Raw genomic sequence first — 17,453 nt, forward strand, 5'->3', positions numbered from 1 at the left:
CTCACTGCAATTTGCAATTTATTTAATGGCACACAAGCAATGTTGAAATTTGGCTGCATTTTTAAGAATGTATTTCTGAAGAGAGAGCTCTCTTTTCCAAAAAGAAAGCAGAAAAAGTCAGCATCCAAAACTTAACAAGCACAAATTTGAGTCTCAAAGAGAATTTACCTTCCAAAAAGATAAAAGAATTAATGGTTGGCTGTGTATAAATGATCCCTCCCTTCAATTTAGAGACTTTCTGACATAAAAAAAAAAAAAAATCAAGCTGACCAACCTCATCCACTGTCAGCATCCAAAATTAATAAACACAGCATCCAAAATTAATAAATATTTCTCGTTGAGCGTGATAAAGTTTTATCCTTGCAGTCTGCAAACCTCAACCAACTCAAACTTAAAATCCAATCCTACAAATTCTCCTTGGCAGGAGATTGGCTGGGAGGCAAATGTTGCTTGTGCGAGTAAAAAAATGAAAAATGAAGTTTGATTTAGTCAGATATTATTTATGTGAGAAAAAAATAAATAATGTGCTAATAAATAAATAAATAAATAGATAAATAAATAAATTACTCAGCCAAAATTTGCCATGATTTGGATAAAAAAACCTCTCAGTTTGTTTTTTTTTTTTTTTTGTTTGTTTTTTTTTTCACTTGATTATTCAGTGCCCAATTTCAGGCATTTTTTTCAAAATTATCTGATAGCAAAAAATCTGCATTATCTCTACCCAGTACAGAAATTTTTGATCAACACATGGCATGTGAATATTCCCACATGTGAATATCACTGGGAAGTGTATTTTGAAGAGAAAAAATAATTTTTACAGTGCATAAGTAAAACAAGCACCTGTTTTAATCCATTGGAAGTCACTGAACTGGAAGAGAAGCAATAAAATCCTGATAAAATCCTGTCTACTTCATGCACCTCTAGTGCCACCCCAACAAGAAAATATTCCAAATTATTCTCTGGCCTACTAATGACTCTCCAGCATATAATTGAAACCAGATTACTCTTTGCCCTTTTTTTTTTTTTTAAGCATAAATTAAATTTTGTAGGAATATTATAATGGGAAATAATTTATTGTAGTTTTAGCCACATTTTTGGCTTAAACACTCTTATCTTGTAATTGCTTTATCCTCTATCATTAATAAACTTGGGCTGATGCTGCTGTTGCTGCAGCACATCCCAAAATTTCATGTACAGGGAGGCAGATTGAAGCTGAAAATTCACATGGAAAATTTCAGTCTAAGAACTCTTAAAAAATAAGTTTTTCTAAAAAATTAAAAAAAAAAGGTCTTCAGTAAATGTGGGTTTATTAAAACCTTCAATATTCATCACAACTGAGCTGTAAAATGAGAGGTGATCAGCTTTTAATTTGGTGTAGATTCAATTAATGCCAGACAAAATGGGGAGCAGACAGGAGGAGGAGTAACAGCAAAGATTTCTACACTTGGGTCTGTATTTTAACATAGAAATTTAATTATTATACACAACTAGAACAGCTTTTCCAGCTGGACTCGTGGCTCCAAAACAGCTGAGAGGGCAGCAGCTACTTGAAATAAAATTCCAAAGTTGGAAATCCTCCCCAGGAGATGATTTTGAGCTGGATGTTGTCAGTGCCTCCCAAAAATCTCATTTTTCCCCGCTGATGCTGTGGGATCACAAGTAAAGAACTGCGCTCGTCATTCCAGCGCGTTGGGAGCGGGAATATTCACCTCCCACAGGAAACCCGCCCGATAAATGATTCCAGTTTGGTGCCTCTTTAAAATCGGGGAGGGGGGAAAAAAATCCCGTGCTGTGTTCGGTTCATGTAGTAAAAAAAAAAAAAACAAAAAAAAAAAAAAAACAACAAAAAAAACCCACAAAAAAACCCCCAAAACAAACAACAAACAAACAAAAACAAAAACAAAACAAAAACAAAAACAAAAAACCCACTATAATAAATAGACAGATAGATAAATAAATAAATAAATAAATATTTTAAATATATATATTTTTATATAATATATATTGTATTTTTATATAATTAAAATTTTATATCTAGAATTAAATTATATATTTAATGAAATTATATCTATAGAATTTCGGTTTTTTATATATATATTAAAAATAAATATATATATACATACATATATATACATATATATATTTATTATATATATATATAAAATAAATAAATATATATATTTATTTATTTTAGTTAAATAAAAATTTAACTAAATTTTTAATTTATATATATATATATATATATATGTAATATATATGTATATATATAAATTAAAAATTTAGTTAAAAGCAATTTTAATTTAAATTTTTTTTTTTTTAAATCCCTCCTCCTGGCACCCTCACCCCGGCTACGAACTTCCTAAATTCAGAATCCAGAGGAATTCCGGAGCATTCAGATGAATTCACCGGGATTGTGAACAGCGGAATTTTCAGGTATTAAATCCGGGGAAATCCAACCCAGGGCATTTTTGGGGCGGCTGATGGAAGATTTTAGGGTTGGCAGAGCGCCCCGATCCCAAAAGCGAGGAAAAAAATGAAATAATTGGGAATATGAGCGGTTGGTGCCTCTGGTTTTCTGCTCTCCCAGAGGAGGAGGAGGAGGAGGAGGAGGAGGAGGAGGAGGAGGAGGAAGAACAACCCCCAACCGGCTTTTCCATGTTCCCTACCTGAAGCAAATGGGATCCCAGCTCCATGGCCACGTTATCCAAAGGGCCGATCCTGCTCGGCTGTCCCCAGGCGTCTCCCAAACCTATAAAAAACCCCAAAGTTTTTTTTTTGGGGGAGGCAAAGGCTGAGTCCCTTCTCCGCGCAGGTTTTGGGGGGGAAAATGTTCTTTTCCTGGAGCGGAGCATCCCCGCGGATGCGCTTTGCCCAAATTCTCCGGAGAGCCCCTCCAGGGTCCCTGTCCCTGTCCCTGTCCCTGTCCCTGTCCCTGTCCCCGTCCCTGTCCCCATCCCGGTCCCTGTCCCTGTCCCTGTCCCTGTCCCTGTCCCTGTCCCCGTCCCTGTCCCTGTCCCGGTCCCTGTCCCTGTCCCGGTCCCTGTCCCTGTCCCTGTCCCTGTCCCTGTCCCTGTCCCGGTCCCTGTCCCTGTCCCTGTCCCTGTCCCTGTCCCTGTCCCGGTCCCTGTCCCTGTCCCTGTCCCGGTTCCTGTCCCGGTCCCTGTCCCTGTCCCTGTCCCTGTCCCTGTCCCTGTCCCTGTCCCTGTCCCTGTCCGTGTCCCTGTCCCTGTCCCTGTGAGGGGCCGCCCCGAGGTGGCCAAGGAGGAGGATGAGGAGGTTAAAGAGGGTCGGAGCTCGGTTGGAGATAAACTGCCCCGATTTCACCTGCGGGCCCGATAGAGCTTCGGCCCCCGGCCCCATCTGACCTCACAACCGGACACCACAGCCTGACCCTATAGCCTGACACCACAGCCGGACCCCACAGCCTGACCCTATAGCCCGACACCACAGCCGGACCCCAGAGTGGGACCCCACAGACGGACCCCACAGCCCGACCCCACAGCCGGACCCCAGAGCGGGACCCCACAGCCTGACCCCACAACCTGACCCTATAACCCGACCCCACAGCCGGACCCTATAACCCGACACCACAGCCAAACCTCACAGCCAAACCCCACACCCTGACCCCACAGCCGGACTCCACAGCCGAACCCCACCACCCGACACCACAGCCAAACCCCACAACCGGACCCCACAGCCGGACCCCACAACCTGACCCTATAACCCGACCCCACAGCCGGACCCCACATCCCGACCCCACAGCCAAACCCCACAGCCAGACCCCACAGCCCGAGCCCACAGCCTGACCCTATAGCCCGACGCCACAGCCGGACCCCACAGCCCGGCCCCACAGCCGGACCCCACAGCCGGACCCCACAGCCGGACCCTATTGCCCGGCCCCACAACCTGACCCTATAGCCCGACACCACAGCCGGACCCCACATCCCGACCCCACAACCTGACCCTATAACCCGGCCCCACAACCTGACCCTATAACCCGGCCCCACAGCCCGAGCCCGCCCCGGTGGCAGCGGGAGGTTCGTGTGGAGCTGCCCCGGGGCGAGGAGGGGCGGCGGGCCGGGGCTGTGCCCGCTGATGGTTCCTTCGGTTCCTTTGGTTCCTTTGGTTCCTTGCTCGGTTCCTTTGGTTCCTTTGGTTCCTTTGGTTCCTTGCTCGGTTCCTTGCTCGGTTTTCGCTTCCAGGGTCAAAAGGACCCCCCGGAGGAGCCGAGGTGCCACCGCGCCATGCCGAGATCTGGGCACCCCTGTGGCACCTGCTGGCACAGGGGTCACTGCCCCAAAGGGATGGAGGGGAAGGGAAAGGACGCGACCTCATCCGTTTTTGGAGACACACAACAACCCTCGGCTTCCACGCGGCCTCAAAACCCAAAAGGGGTTTTTTGGGGTTTTTTTTTGGCGGGGATTCGGTGCTGCCAGCCTGGAATTCCACGATCGAGGATGCCCCGCTATGAAACCGAGCCCCCGGTGCCCTCTGGCCGCCCAGGGACTTCCAAAAAAATCTCCTTTTTCCCGGCCGTGCCTCCGGAACGGGAGGGAAAACCGGCAGAAATCGCTGCCCTGAGCTCCAGCTCCGCGATTCTGGATCCGTTTGTGCTCTGGCTAATTAATTAAACCCGGTTTGGGAATGGTGTGGGGGGTTTCTCTCCGCTTTTGGGGCATCCTTTGGGATGGGAAGGATGCGGGAATAACGCGGAGCTTCCCCCGAGGTTTGGTTCCCTTCCCATGCCAGGCAGGGACACCGGCGACCTCGGCTGGCCCTGACCCCTCATTTTCACCGTCCCGAGGCAGCAGCAGCACCCAAAAAGATGTTCTGCATCCCCACCCCGTGTCCGTCTCCCCAAAATCTGGGAATTCCCCCCGTTTTCCCGTGGGAAAGGGAAGAAAACCTTCCCAGCTCTGAAAGAAGCGCTGGGAAATTTGCTCGGGAGAGCCAAACGAAAATTCGCCCTTTCTCTCCGCCTTTTCCCAATTCTCCGTTTGGAAAAGGCTCCTAAACTTCCAGAGACACGATAAAATTGTAATTTTTGCTGAAAGGGTTTTTTTGTTTCTCGGGAGAAAAAGTTTGGGAATCGCGGAGCCATCCTGACGTTTCTTTCCCGAGACGGCAATAAATGCAAACTCCAGAGTCTGTCCTTGGTGCGGCGGGGTTTGCCCTTATTTCGATTTACTAATTACAAATTTCGAAATATGAGACTGCAAACCTACAAAGAGAGCGGCACACAAGCTGTGAAAAAACTGCCCTGAGCTCTTCCATTCCCAAAAACGAAGCAGATTTATTCCTTGAGCTCTCACAAAACGAGCCGCGTCTCTTCCCCACCCGTGCGAGACAATTCGCTCCGTCCCGTCCTTTCTCAGCATCCCAAAATCGAGTTTTGAGGTCCTTTCCTAGCCCGGAATAATAATAAAAAAAAAATGCCACTTGCTGAGATTTGCTCCCTTTGGAATTCAAAATTGGAGTCGCAATCTCGAACGCGCATCACACGTAAACACGTTCGATGGATCAGCCTGGCATTCGTCTGAGCTTATTTTAAAGCCGGTGATTTTATCATTTAATCCGCCAGCAGATCGCTTTAAAGGTGAAAACGAAACGAATAAAACCTTACATTCGAATAAAGGACTAACGCCCATTAACTTCTCCTCCGAGAGATTTACAAACGCGCCTTCCTGTAAATGTATGGATGCCATAGGCTCGGCCTGGCTGCTCCTGCCCGGCCGGTAAATAACGCAAAAATTCGCTCAGTGGCCTGGAGCGAAGCCAAAATCCACAGCGAGCCTTTCCCGCACCGCTCCTGAGGATGGGAGGCGATTTTGCTATATACGCATTTATATACAAATATATACACGTTTATGCACAATTATATTATTATTACAATTATATTATCCCTGCCTGGGGATGCTGCCGGGTGTCCCACACGGCTTTGTCACCTCACGGACGGTTTGGAAGGGGACATTTCCAGATTTCAGAGGGGGTTTTGTACAAACAGCCCAAAATTCCTGCTGCTTTTGCCGTTGAAAAAATGGGGGGTTTTCGTGCAAACACGGACAAAATCCCCCTCCGCCCCTTTTGACATCTCAGGTTGTTTTGCAAAGTACCTCAGCACTCACTTTGTACAATTCCCGCTTTCCAGGGAGGCAGCGGGGTGAGTGGAACTGTCATAAGATGTAGAAATATTTGGGAACAACTCCCACCTTTGCTCTCGCCATACAGAAGTATGAAAGCCCGGTAGCTTTTCAGCTTGGGATTCTGCTAAAAGAATTACTTCGCCATGTATTACGTTCAGTATCGGGTTGCCCTGTAACTTGGAGTATTTCCTTTTTGTCTGCTGGGCTGTTCTCCGCAGCTCAAGGTCCCTCAGCCTTCACAAGGAACAACGACAAACCCTTGGGGCTCGCCACTAATTCTGATTTTTTTTTGGGGTTTTCCCCAGCGCTGCTGTGCCTCCCTCGGCCGGGAGAGCCCCGGGGATATTCCCGAGGGGCAGCCCCGGAGCTCCATCGGGGTTTGTGCCCCTCGTTGAGGTTTGGATCCCGGGGAACACCCGGGCCCGGCCAGGGGAAGGTCTGAGATGGGGAAAAACCCCCAAATCACGTTCTGGGAAGAAGCAGGACCGGGCAGGGATGTGCGGGACCACCCGCTCCTCTCTGAGGGCTGAGCCGTGGGGAGGACGGGCGTCAACATCAAGAATTTTATTTTATAAAAATAAAATTAAAAAAAAAAAATGTTTAAAGGGGAAACTCCCATAAAAAAATTAAGAAGTAAAAAAGTGGGGGAAAAAAAATAACAAATCTACACTCCAGAACACTCGCACAGGATCGCGTTAAGAGGCCCCAAAGCGAGTGTTCTACAGACAGGGAGGTCACGGGCAGACCCCCGGCACTGACCCCCGTCCTTCCCTTCCCTTCCCTTTCCTTCCCTTCCCTCCTTCCCTTCCCTCCTTCCCTCCTCCCCTCCGGCCGGGAGACACCGGAGCGACCCCGCCGCTCGTCCCCGCCCCGACCCCGCAGCTCCCGCCGCCTGGGAACGGCCCCAGGAAAAGCCTAAAAAAAGCACTTTTGTTTTAGTAAGACCTTTAATGTCACTATTAGTGGTTAGTACAATAGGGGCTGGCTTTCCAAAAAGGGATTACTCACGCCTCGCTCTTTATTTATTTGTTTAATTCATTAACGAACCTTTTCCGAGCGCGTGTGACCATCAGATGAAAATAGCTGCGATTCGCCTTGATTTTCTTAAAATATACATTCGTGGCCAGGTTTAAATGGGGACCGAAGACTATGAATATTCCTAGTAATTTCTATTGTCTGCCTCCCGGAATAAGGGAGGTCTGAGATCTACCGCTCCGTCACTTTATTCAGATTATTTTGTATTGCGCACATTGTATTTAGGATCACATATTAATTTGCTCGCTCCCATCCTGTTTAAACAACAATAAATGTCCAATTTCATAATCGGTTTTGGACACTGCGCCGGGGATGGGGGAGGGAGGGGGTGACGATTTCACCAGTCTGCCGTAACCGGGGGGCAGAGAATCGCAGTTTTTAAACGCGGTTCATTCTCGCCTCTCTTTCATTAGCTCCTTTTCAAAATAAAAAATTAAAAATTAAAAAAATACTGACAGTGGAGACGGAAAGCGACTCGTGGTGTATTTCTGTTGTACAGCAACAACAACAACAAAAAAATAAATCCCAAAACACGAGAGAAGACGGTGTTAGAGAGCGGGAGGCTGGAGGCTGCTGTGTCCTGCCTTTAACTCCTGAATCTCAAGGTCGCAGCGGTACCGCAGGGCACAATTTGGGATATCGGAGCCCGAACTTGTCCCTTGCAGGGTTTGCACTGCGAGGGTGAAAAGAGCCGGGCTAAAAATCCCCTTTCGCTCTCTCTTCTTGGAGTTGGAGCGGGTTCTGCCCATCTTTGGGAAAATCCTGGCCGGGCTGAGCAGGAGACCTGTCCCAAGCCCTGTTGGGTTTCCAACTTTTCCTAAACTACGTGTGGAAATTAGGGGGTGAGCCCTCCACCGAGGGGTGTAAAACCACAATCCTCTCTTTTTTTCTCTCTTTCTCTCTCTTTCCCTTCAGTCTAGACGGAGCTGGCAGCCAGGGCTGAGCTGAGCCGCAGTTAGTCCGGGCCTAGCACGGGTCTGGTGGCATCTGAGACCTGTCCCCACCACGCTGCCACCCCTTGAAGGCTCCCGGGGTGACGGCTGGGGCAGCTCGGGGTGCTGCTTCGTGCCCCACACCCATCGGGTCCAGCTCTCACCATGGGGCTCTTCCCCTCACTGAGCCCAGGATTTAAACTGGGACGCCTTTCCAGGCTGTTTCCCCTCCCAGTAAAGCCAACTGGAAACCAGTAGCCGAGTATGAGGAGGGGGAAGGGAGGATGGACAGAAAGACGGGCGGATGAGGACCCCCATCCCCTCCTTCCACGGGCAATTCCCGAGGGAGAGGGAAGTTTGGGTGATGCGGGACTGTGTGGAATAAACCCCCCTAAAAAAATAAAATAATCCTTCTGCTGTCGCTTCTGCCCGGCTCCCCCCTTTCCCCTGCACTAAACGCAGGGCTCGGCGACCGGAGGAGGTAATTCCCCCGGCCTGTCATCCCTGGATGCGAAGCTTTGGTTTAAAATGTATTTGCAGCCGTACTTAAGACGATGAAAGATCAGGAATTCGCTGTATGCATTTAAACGTTGCCCTTAATAAGCAGAGTGTGCGGAAGCGCACGCCCGGCCTGTTTAGGGAAGACAGACACATAAAACACACCCGAGCTATGGGTATAAACCTGCTCTCGGGGTCGTCTCGTCGCTCCTGAGGATCAGCAGGGCTGGAAAAGCCGGGATGCATCCAACAGCATCTCCAAACGTGCCGCTTTCCCTCCCTCCTAAATCAAAGGGGTCCGGGGGCATCATGGCCAGACACGGCCGGCCAGTGACCCCCCCACCCCAACCGGACCCCCACCGCCCCCCTCGAAATTACGACGCTCGATTTCTCACCGGGAAATTTCCCGGTGGGGGAATAATGGCTGAAAAATGCGGCGGAGCAGCTCCTCTCTCCCCTTGCTCCGCCGGCTCTGGAGCGCACACTAACAGAGCCCTGCCTTCCCTAATAGCGCGGCTGCTCCGTGCTCCCGAAATTTCTGAATTAAAAGGCCACGACGGTAAGCTTTGCTCGGGTTGGGAGGGTTTTTTTTAATTCCCCCGTCCTCCCCCTATTTTATTTCTGGTTGTGTTTTTCTTTTTAACCTTTTAATAAAGCTCCTTATAAACCACGCCGGCGAGCAGACCTTCCCCTGCGGAATTTGCTAATTTTTCACCCTGCTCCTAGTCTGGAGAGGCACAAACAAACGACAAAGCGGAGCTGCTGGGTTTTATTTCGCCACCCGCAGGCACTGCCCAGCGCTTCATTCCGCGCATCAGCACCGACAGCACGGTCCCGGCCCGGGGGGAAGGCAGGAGCCTCCCGAGGGGTTGATTTGCCCCAAACCCTCCGGGAAGGAGAGATGGATGCCGGGCCTCGCTGCTGAGCATCCCCGGGAGCAGCGGGGTCCCGGCCGGGCTGGGCTCGGACCCTCCTTCCCCTCTTCCCCCTCTCTCCGCGGCCCCGGGAGGAACCGCAGGGCCTCGCTGCCTTCATTCCCTGGCTCCAGAGAGCTCCAAAAGAAACAAAATAATAACATCAACCGCACAATTTGGGTTTTTCCCCCCCAGGGGCTCCTCCGGGGCTGAACGCACGAACCGAGGCCGCTCTCATCGGGACGGTCCCCCCGAACCACCGGAGCTGAAGCGGCAGCCGAGGAGGAGAAGGGCGAGAAAACGGGGATGAACCGGCCGGCTCTGCCTCCCACAGCCACCGGGTTTGGGGCTCATTCCTAACCCGCTTTTCCCTCCATCCCTCTTCGATCCGAGACTCCTACGGGCATCCCCTCCCTCCTGCCAGGGCGCTGATGGGGTCGTGCCCACCCCAGCACCCCCTCCCCGCTCTCTCCCGGGGCTGCTTTTACCTTCGGGGAACACGGCTCGCATTTTCAGGTAGCTGGTGGTGAGGCGGATGATGGACGCCTTGTCCAGCTGCGAGGTGATGGCCGAGGGTAGGGGCAAGAGTTTGGCCAGTTCGTAGAATTCTCCATTTTCTTTTTCCCGTCTAGTCTTTGCCGCGTTCTTGGATTTTTCCTTCATCGCGACTGCTGCAAGGCGGGGATGTCACTGGCATATTAGACCCGGTTCTTCCGAATGGCAGGGGGCATGGATTTCGACTGCAGAGTTAGGATTTTCGTTTAAAGAAGGCGATTTACCCAAATCAAATAATTAATAATAGTAATAATAAACGAAAGGGAAAAAAAACAAAAAAAAAAAAAGACAAAAAGGGGAGGGAAAAATAAAGCTAAACCAATCAAACAAAAACAACACGAAGAGAAATGGTGCGAGGAGGGGGGAGGCGATCTCTGAGCTAGCAGCAGGACGGGAAAGCCGCTCGGAGAAGGCAGTTCTGCTCTGACCCTGCAGCAGCGAGGGCTCCGAAAGCCAGACTGAAATACCCACGGCAACCCCCGTCCTCTGCGTGCAGCTGGGAATCGGATCTTGATCTTCTCCTTAATGGGGAGCAAACCGCTGGACTCCCTTCACCGAACGATTTCTTCTACTCAATCCTGCCCCATCCAAAAATAATAATTAAAAAAAGAAAAAGAAAAAGAAAATCGAGCGTCCATGCAAGAAATCATTGGGCTAAGCAGGCTGAACCATTTTTGGACATTTTGTCTCTCAAGGAAAAAAATAAAAATAAAAAAAGGAAACAGAACGACCGCGCTGCTCGTTGAACGAAGTGCAAAATGAGCTGGTCCCGCTGAACCAAAGTCAAAGGCGGTGCGGGACTGATGGTTGGGCTGCTCGGGAATCAGCGGCTCTCCTTGCCCTGAGTCTCTCCGCTCCAGGCGGGGCTCCCGCGGGGCCCAAGGGCGCTGCTGCTCCGGCCGTGCCCGAGGGGCTCCGGCAGCTCCGGGGCTGCGCGGCCGCCGAGCCCCGCGGGGGCTGCGGGGCTGCGGGGCTGCTGCTGCCGCTCCCGCCGCTGCTCCCGGCTCCAAACGCGCTTCTCATGCGGAGTCAAATTCAAGGATCCGTTTTCCTCCTCGGGACCGCTGCCACTTCAGCGTTGTCTCTTTCCAAACAAGTCCCAGCGCTGGCAAAGGCGCGGCATTGATTTTGTTGCTTTTATTTATTGGTTTGGTTGGTTTTTTGTTGTTGTTGTTCGTTTTTTTTTCCTTTTAAAGAAAAAGAATTCGAAAGATAGGAATCTTTCCTCTCTCTATTTTTTTTTTTCGGTTTCTTTTTTATTTGTCACGTATTTCAAGAGCGAAGCGGTAGCTCTTTGGCAGAGACATGCCTTTCAAAGACAAGGGGAGGGTTTGCTACATTCACCTCCCGCAATTCGGCAAAGATCGAAGGTAAAATTCCTCTCCTCTCAGAAATCCCAGCCGACACGCTCCTCGTCTGAAAGCACCGATATCTCCGGGGTTTTTTTTGTTTTATTGTTTTTTTTTCTTTCCTCGCCTTATTTATTTATTTATTTATTTTTCCCAGGGGCAGAAGGAGCTCTGAAGTGAACCTCTCGCTTAATTCTTTAGCACAGGCTGCAGAAAGCCGGGAGAGCCTGGAGAGGGGAGGGGATAATGGATCCGTGACGTGTCCTCCGAGGGACCCAAATGCAGAGGAGCGAGCGCAGAGCCGCAATTCGCCCTTGCGGGGGGACGGGAGGCCGGCCCGGGGGGAGCCGGGGGCGGGGGCCGCCGCCTGGGGTAACCCCCACCCGCTCCCCCCGAGCCCCCTGCCCCTCTCTGCCCTTCTCGGTGACCCCCACAGGGCCTTGTCACCCCCGCCGGACCGCGGGAGGGGCCACGGGGGACAGTGACACGCGTGGGGTCCTCCCCCAACCCCGCGGCACCGCCGGGAAAACACCCGAGACATGCCCGAGTTGGTGTGGGGATGGGTGAAGTGTACCGGGAGACACGCGTGGCTCGGGTAGGCACAGCAGGCATTTATACCGTCTGTGGAATAGCCGTTTTACACGTTTATATAGAAATATATACATATTTATATACAAATATACACACATTTATATACAAATATATACATTTATATACAAATATATATTTATATACAAATATACATACATTTATATAGAAATATATACACGTTTATATACAATTATATACACATTTATGTGCAAATATATACATTTGTATACAAATATATACACATTTATATACAAATATACACACATTTATATACAATTATATACACATTTACGTGCAAATATATACATTTGTATACAAATACAGACACATGTACGTGCAAATAGATACACATTTATGTACAAATATATATTTATATATTTGTACACAAATAGACATACATTTAGATACAAATATATACACGTTTATATACAAATATACACACATTTATATACAATTATATACACATTTACGTGCATATATATACATTTGTATACAAATATAGACACATGTGTGTGCAAATAGATACACGTTTATATACAAATATGCACATTTATATACATATAGACGCACATTTATATACAATTATATACACATTTATGTGCAAATATATACATTTGTATACAAATATAGACACATGTATGTGCAAATAGAGACACGTTTATGTACAGATATATCCACACACTCCCCTCGTACTCGCCGAGGAGGGGCCGAGCTCCGGGGGCGCTGAGCGGGGCTTAACCCCGGAGCTGCCGGAGCAGCAGCGCCCGGGGGAGGATGAAGCAAATGAAGGAGATGCCGGGACCCCCGTGTCCCTTCCCTGTGCAGAACTTGTCACAAATGCCACGCGTGGGTCCCTCACCATGTCACCCGAGTGATGGAATTAAGCCCAGCCCGGGCAGGACTGAGCCCGATTTAAGGTTTAACCCGACGGGAGCTCTTGAGCAGCGTTTGGTGTCCCTGTCCCACCCACACAGAGACACAACCCCGGTCCCTCTGAGCCACCACCCGCCGCGGACACGCGTGGGGATTAAAGCAGCGAGGAAAGGAGAGGAAGGAGCGAGCTCCGCATCCCGGGCGCCGAGGGGGATGGGAGACACAATCCCCGCTCCTTAATTTTAATCCCCCGAGAGTCCTGCTTACCTAAACTGGCCCGGCCCTCTGGAATTATCCCATTAGAGCAGCAAGAGCCCGGCCTGGCCACGCCGAGGAAAGGCCTCGTTCTTTAAGCTGCCCGGGGATTTGGGGCGAGCAGAGCCCCAGGACGTGCCTCTGATCCCAAATCCATCCCCTCCTGGCTCAGGTACCGGCACCGCGCCCGGGCCCAGCGGCTCCCCCAGGGTGGGATTTAGGCTGGGTTTAGGCTCGCAGGTCAAGGAAAGGTGAGCGAAATGTGCGATGTGCCCCGTTTTTCCCTCCAGCGCTGCCCTTTTTACCCGTAAAATAGGGGAAAACAGCAGCTCTGTTCCCCTCTCTATGGCGACACCTCTCCTGGGTACATTGGAGATGCCAGATTTAACCCACCGCTGGTTTTATTTTCATTTTTGCCGAGCAAAACAAACGAAAATTAATTTAGGGAAAAAAAACCCAAAAAACCAACCCAAAACAAAACAAAAACCCAAAAACCAAAACCAGCCATCGAAAAGAAACTTCAGCTTTTCGGGGAAATTCTCAAAATTCAATGCAACCTCCGCCCGCCGTTGAAACTGGATGTATGCTCAGAGGTAAAAAAAAATAATGTATATATCGGGGGAAAATATTTTATTTATATACAGATGTATTTATTTTTTGCGGAAAATTAGCTGTATAGCAAGTCAGGTCCTTACGGATCTAATTCAAGGAGCTCCGGGATCTCTAACCCCGAAAAGGAATTTATGTGGGGCATTTCTGTGTCCTGTGAACAAAATATAGAGACAAACGACGGGGAACGTGTGTGTTTGCAACAAATTGCGGTGGTTTGGAGAAAGGGCAGATTTGTGAATGTTTTCAACAGGATCCCGACAGAAAAAGAAAAAATCACGGCGCTGCAAGGGTGGCCCAAATCTATCGAGGTGGATTTGCGATGTGGAGCTCGGTGAGTCTGAGGTGGCTCCAGGGATTTCCATGCCACCTTTTCCATAAGAAACTCCTCGTTGGGACGAAAATTAATCAGGAGGATAAATAAAACAATTTATTACTTAAATATTCAGATCATGTTTTCACGGATGCCTTGTCATGGAATCACCCCACTATTATTTAACAACATTTTCCTTTTGCTTGGAGGGGAAACCCTCCAAAAGGGAGAGAGAGGCAGAGAGTTTCTTCCCCAGGTGAGCTGCGTTGCAGAGGAACATTTCCAACCTTTTCCTTTTTTTTTTTTTTCTTCTCAGGGTTTTCAGCTGGAGACGGAAAACAGAGAGGAAAACGAGAGGTGAGAACAACCCCATCCACCCCAAAACAAACTCTTTTGGGAGCTGCCTTGAGCGGGTGGGTGCCCCGTGTCTGGGTGGCCATGGGGACAAGCCCAAACCTCCAAGGGAGGGGGTCCAACACCTTTTTTTGGGGTAATTTCGCATTTTTCAGGCGTGGGGAACCCCCGGCACCGCTCCCTTCCCATCCCCTGCCCCTCCCGGGATCCAAAGGAATTCCCAGAGCCGCTCCAGCCGAGGTTTCCAAGCACTGGCAGCAGGATGGGGGTTGCCATTCCCTCAAAGTGTCCCTGAAAGTGCCACTCTTGCCACAAAAAAAAAATCCCAAAACCTTGGCAGCGCCGCGATTTTGGTGTTGATGGAGTTTTCCTGCTATTTTTTTTTTCCCCCTCGGTGGAGGTTGGGAGCCGAGCACAGAGCGGGGCTTAACTTTAGTCTGATGTGCTTAGCTGAAGTATTAACTGTGAGAAATCCCACCAAGTTGCACAGGAAAGAAAATACCGTCAGATATTTGAACATTTCCAGTCTGCACCATCAGCACCGCTCCCAGCTCCAGGAGCAGCAGCGCTGATGGTCCCCGGAGGAATCCCCCGGATTTTTTTTCCCCTGTAACTACTGCTCCCAAGTGTGGCTGTACACACACAGCCGCTCACACACGCAAATCCTATAAATGCTAATAAAACAGATTCCTCAGGATTTGTTTAACTTGCTCCGGCACTGCCGTCCTATATTGATATTCAATGGGTTTAGTGGTGTGCCCGAGGATTATTGGTGAAGTGGAAGATTTTTGGGATCAACCTTCTAGGGTGCCACTCGGACATGTCCCTTCAGACAAGGTGGGAGCCATAAACATTGGCAATAGGGTGAATTCGAACTGAGTACTTGAAAGGGGAAAAAAGGAAGTGGAATCTCGGTGCTGGAATTATGAAACTATGCAGAATCGAGGCCTCCGGTTGCAGGGGATCGTTTTCAGCTCCTTTCTGGAAGCTGTATTGCTGCTATTGTCCAACCTTTGCTGGCCACATGGGACACGTTTGGCAATAGGACAGAAAATTATTTCTACTGGGCATGAACTGGAAATATCCAGCTGGGGCATGGATCCCATTTCTAATCAGGGTGGAGGGAAGGAAATCTCAAAGCTCTTTCTTGTTACTCAGACAGCATTTGGAGGGTTTGTCAAAAGCTCCTCTCCAGAAAAATTACGGCTGTTTAAAAATGAAATAAGGGTTGTGGGGTCTTTTTATTATTTTTTTTTACCCTTCAAGCTCGTAAATGTGGGGGTTTTCTTTTGCTGGCCTTGCTGTAGGACGGGGTGCATGCTGTGTGTGGGGTGCAGCGACAACGCAGGCGTGCAACCCTGCAGGAGCTGTCAGAGTTGATGGACTGATCCAAATGGATGATATTTGCAAAAAATATGCCCAAGTTAAAAACTCTCAGTGCTCATGTTCGGGTCAGGTTTTCAATTTCAGTTTTCTAAGGAGAATAAAGTTGTTTTGTTAAGGTCAACTTAATGTTTCCCCCCTCCCCACACACACAACCGGAGCTGGAATTCGATGAATTTTCTGAAAGTATTTTCATAGGGCTCTGATAATTGGTATTAATTATGACACCCAAAGTTTCGTGACCAAACATTTGCTGCTGCTAATACAAGCTGCAAACCATATTTTAAGTATGGGAGATAGTTTAAAAGGCAAACACTGGGAATAGGAGAGGGAGTGTATCAATCAGGGAGAGGAAGCTTCTTGGCTGGAGAAACTGGAAAAAACCTAGTGGGAAAAGCACACACACTGGATCATTTTTACTCTATCGGTCTGAAATCCTTTGAACATTCTAAAAAGTTAATGTGAGTATTTTTATTTACTTTTTCAAAGTTCTGCTCAGAGATTTGTTTTCTCAGTGGTCCTTGGCTTATACGAGCAGTGTGACTAATCTAGTGGAGATGAATAATGGATCTGTGAGGAATAGAGGAATTCTGATTCAAAAACATTTCTCTTTTTTTTGGTGGTATTTTATGCTGCTTGGCATTCAATATATTATATAATGTCTGTCAGGAGGACTTTGGTAAAACTTGATGGTAAAGTTTATAAATACTTTAGTCATGATTTAGAAATGATGGATGGAAAATGTTATTTATGCATAATGCTATTTATGCCTCATTATGTGATGTTTTACTCTGTTCTGAGCACAGTCATAAGCAAATGAATGTGCTGTCATTAACAACTGCACCTTCGATTTCTAAATAGGTTTTTTACCATGAGCAGGCAGAGAAATTTAAGTAAAGAATGAGCTTTTCACAAGGGACTGGAGCACGAGGGGCATGGAGGGGATGGAGAGGGAAAGCAGGAGTTCTGGCCAAGGTCATTTTTGGGAACTCAAGACCTCAGGCCTGCAAATGGATCTGGATCAGCCAAATCTCCAAGGCAGGAGCTGAAACCAGCGTGGAATTCCCAGAGTTCAGCCTCAGCAAGGCAGGAGAAACACTAGGAATAGAGGGAAGGGAAAAGGGAAGGGAAAAGGAAAGGAAAAGTTTCCTTGCTGGTGCCATCAGCCTGATTGGGAAGGTCTAGTATGGGCAAAGTTAAAATTCACCCATAGAGGAACTTGCTTCCATGTTTTATTATGGGAGTTTGGGATAGGTTCAATCTTAACTAAGCAAAGATGACCCAAGTTCAGTCTCTGTCACCATTGGAAAGACACCCAGAAGGTGCTGCCCTCTAAAAGTGTCTGTTTGGCCTTTGGGCGCTGATCCTGAAATTTGAACCTCAAAATCCAAGGAATTAGTGAGGAATACACAGTGCAAATGGCTGAAAGCTTCTCCCTCTCCACTTCCAACTTGCTTTATCCACAAATCCAGTCAGACAATGAATATCCAAGCTCAACTCCCTCCTTTGTCCCAAGAGGTTCAACCATAGCCTCTCGTGGTGGGTGGCCCTGCCTGGGTGCTGGACACCCACCAAAGCCACTCTGCCACCCCCTCCTCAGCTGGACACAGAGAGGAAATATCGTGAAAAGCTCCTGGGTGGAGGTAAGG

General features: G+C 48.5%; 1 protein-coding gene and 1 long non-coding RNA gene across 3 annotated transcripts in view; one reads left to right on the plus strand and one right to left on the minus strand.

Moving 5' to 3' along the window:
- Positions 1 to 11,735, minus strand: part of SIM2 (SIM bHLH transcription factor 2) — a 62,071-nt gene extending 50,336 nt beyond the window's left edge. The window contains exons 1-2 of the mRNA XM_030284346.4: positions 10,011 to 11,735; positions 2,667 to 2,749 (exon numbers count right to left, since the gene is read on the minus strand). Of these exons, the coding sequence (XP_030140206.4) occupies positions 2,667 to 2,749; positions 10,011 to 10,185 (258 nt within the window). The 5' untranslated portion in view covers positions 10,186 to 11,735. The remainder of the gene's footprint in view (positions 1 to 2,666; positions 2,750 to 10,010) is intronic.
- A 1,314-nt stretch (positions 11,736 to 13,049) lies between these two features.
- LOC140685114 (uncharacterized) lies at positions 13,050 to 15,127 on the plus strand. 2 transcript variants are annotated; one of them, XR_012058331.1, is made up of 3 exons: positions 13,050 to 13,738; positions 14,384 to 14,424; positions 14,904 to 15,127. It is a non-coding gene; the product is annotated as an uncharacterized lncRNA (long non-coding RNA). The 2 variants fall into 2 exon arrangements; XR_012058330.1 differs by lacking the exon at positions 13,050 to 13,738 and adding an exon at positions 13,863 to 14,088.
- The last annotated feature ends 2,326 nt before the right edge of the window (positions 15,128 to 17,453 follow it).

This window comes from Taeniopygia guttata, chromosome 1 (assembly GCF_048771995.1).
Source record: "Taeniopygia guttata chromosome 1, bTaeGut7.mat, whole genome shotgun sequence".
Classification (NCBI taxonomy): Eukaryota; Metazoa; Chordata; class Aves; order Passeriformes; family Estrildidae; genus Taeniopygia; species Taeniopygia guttata.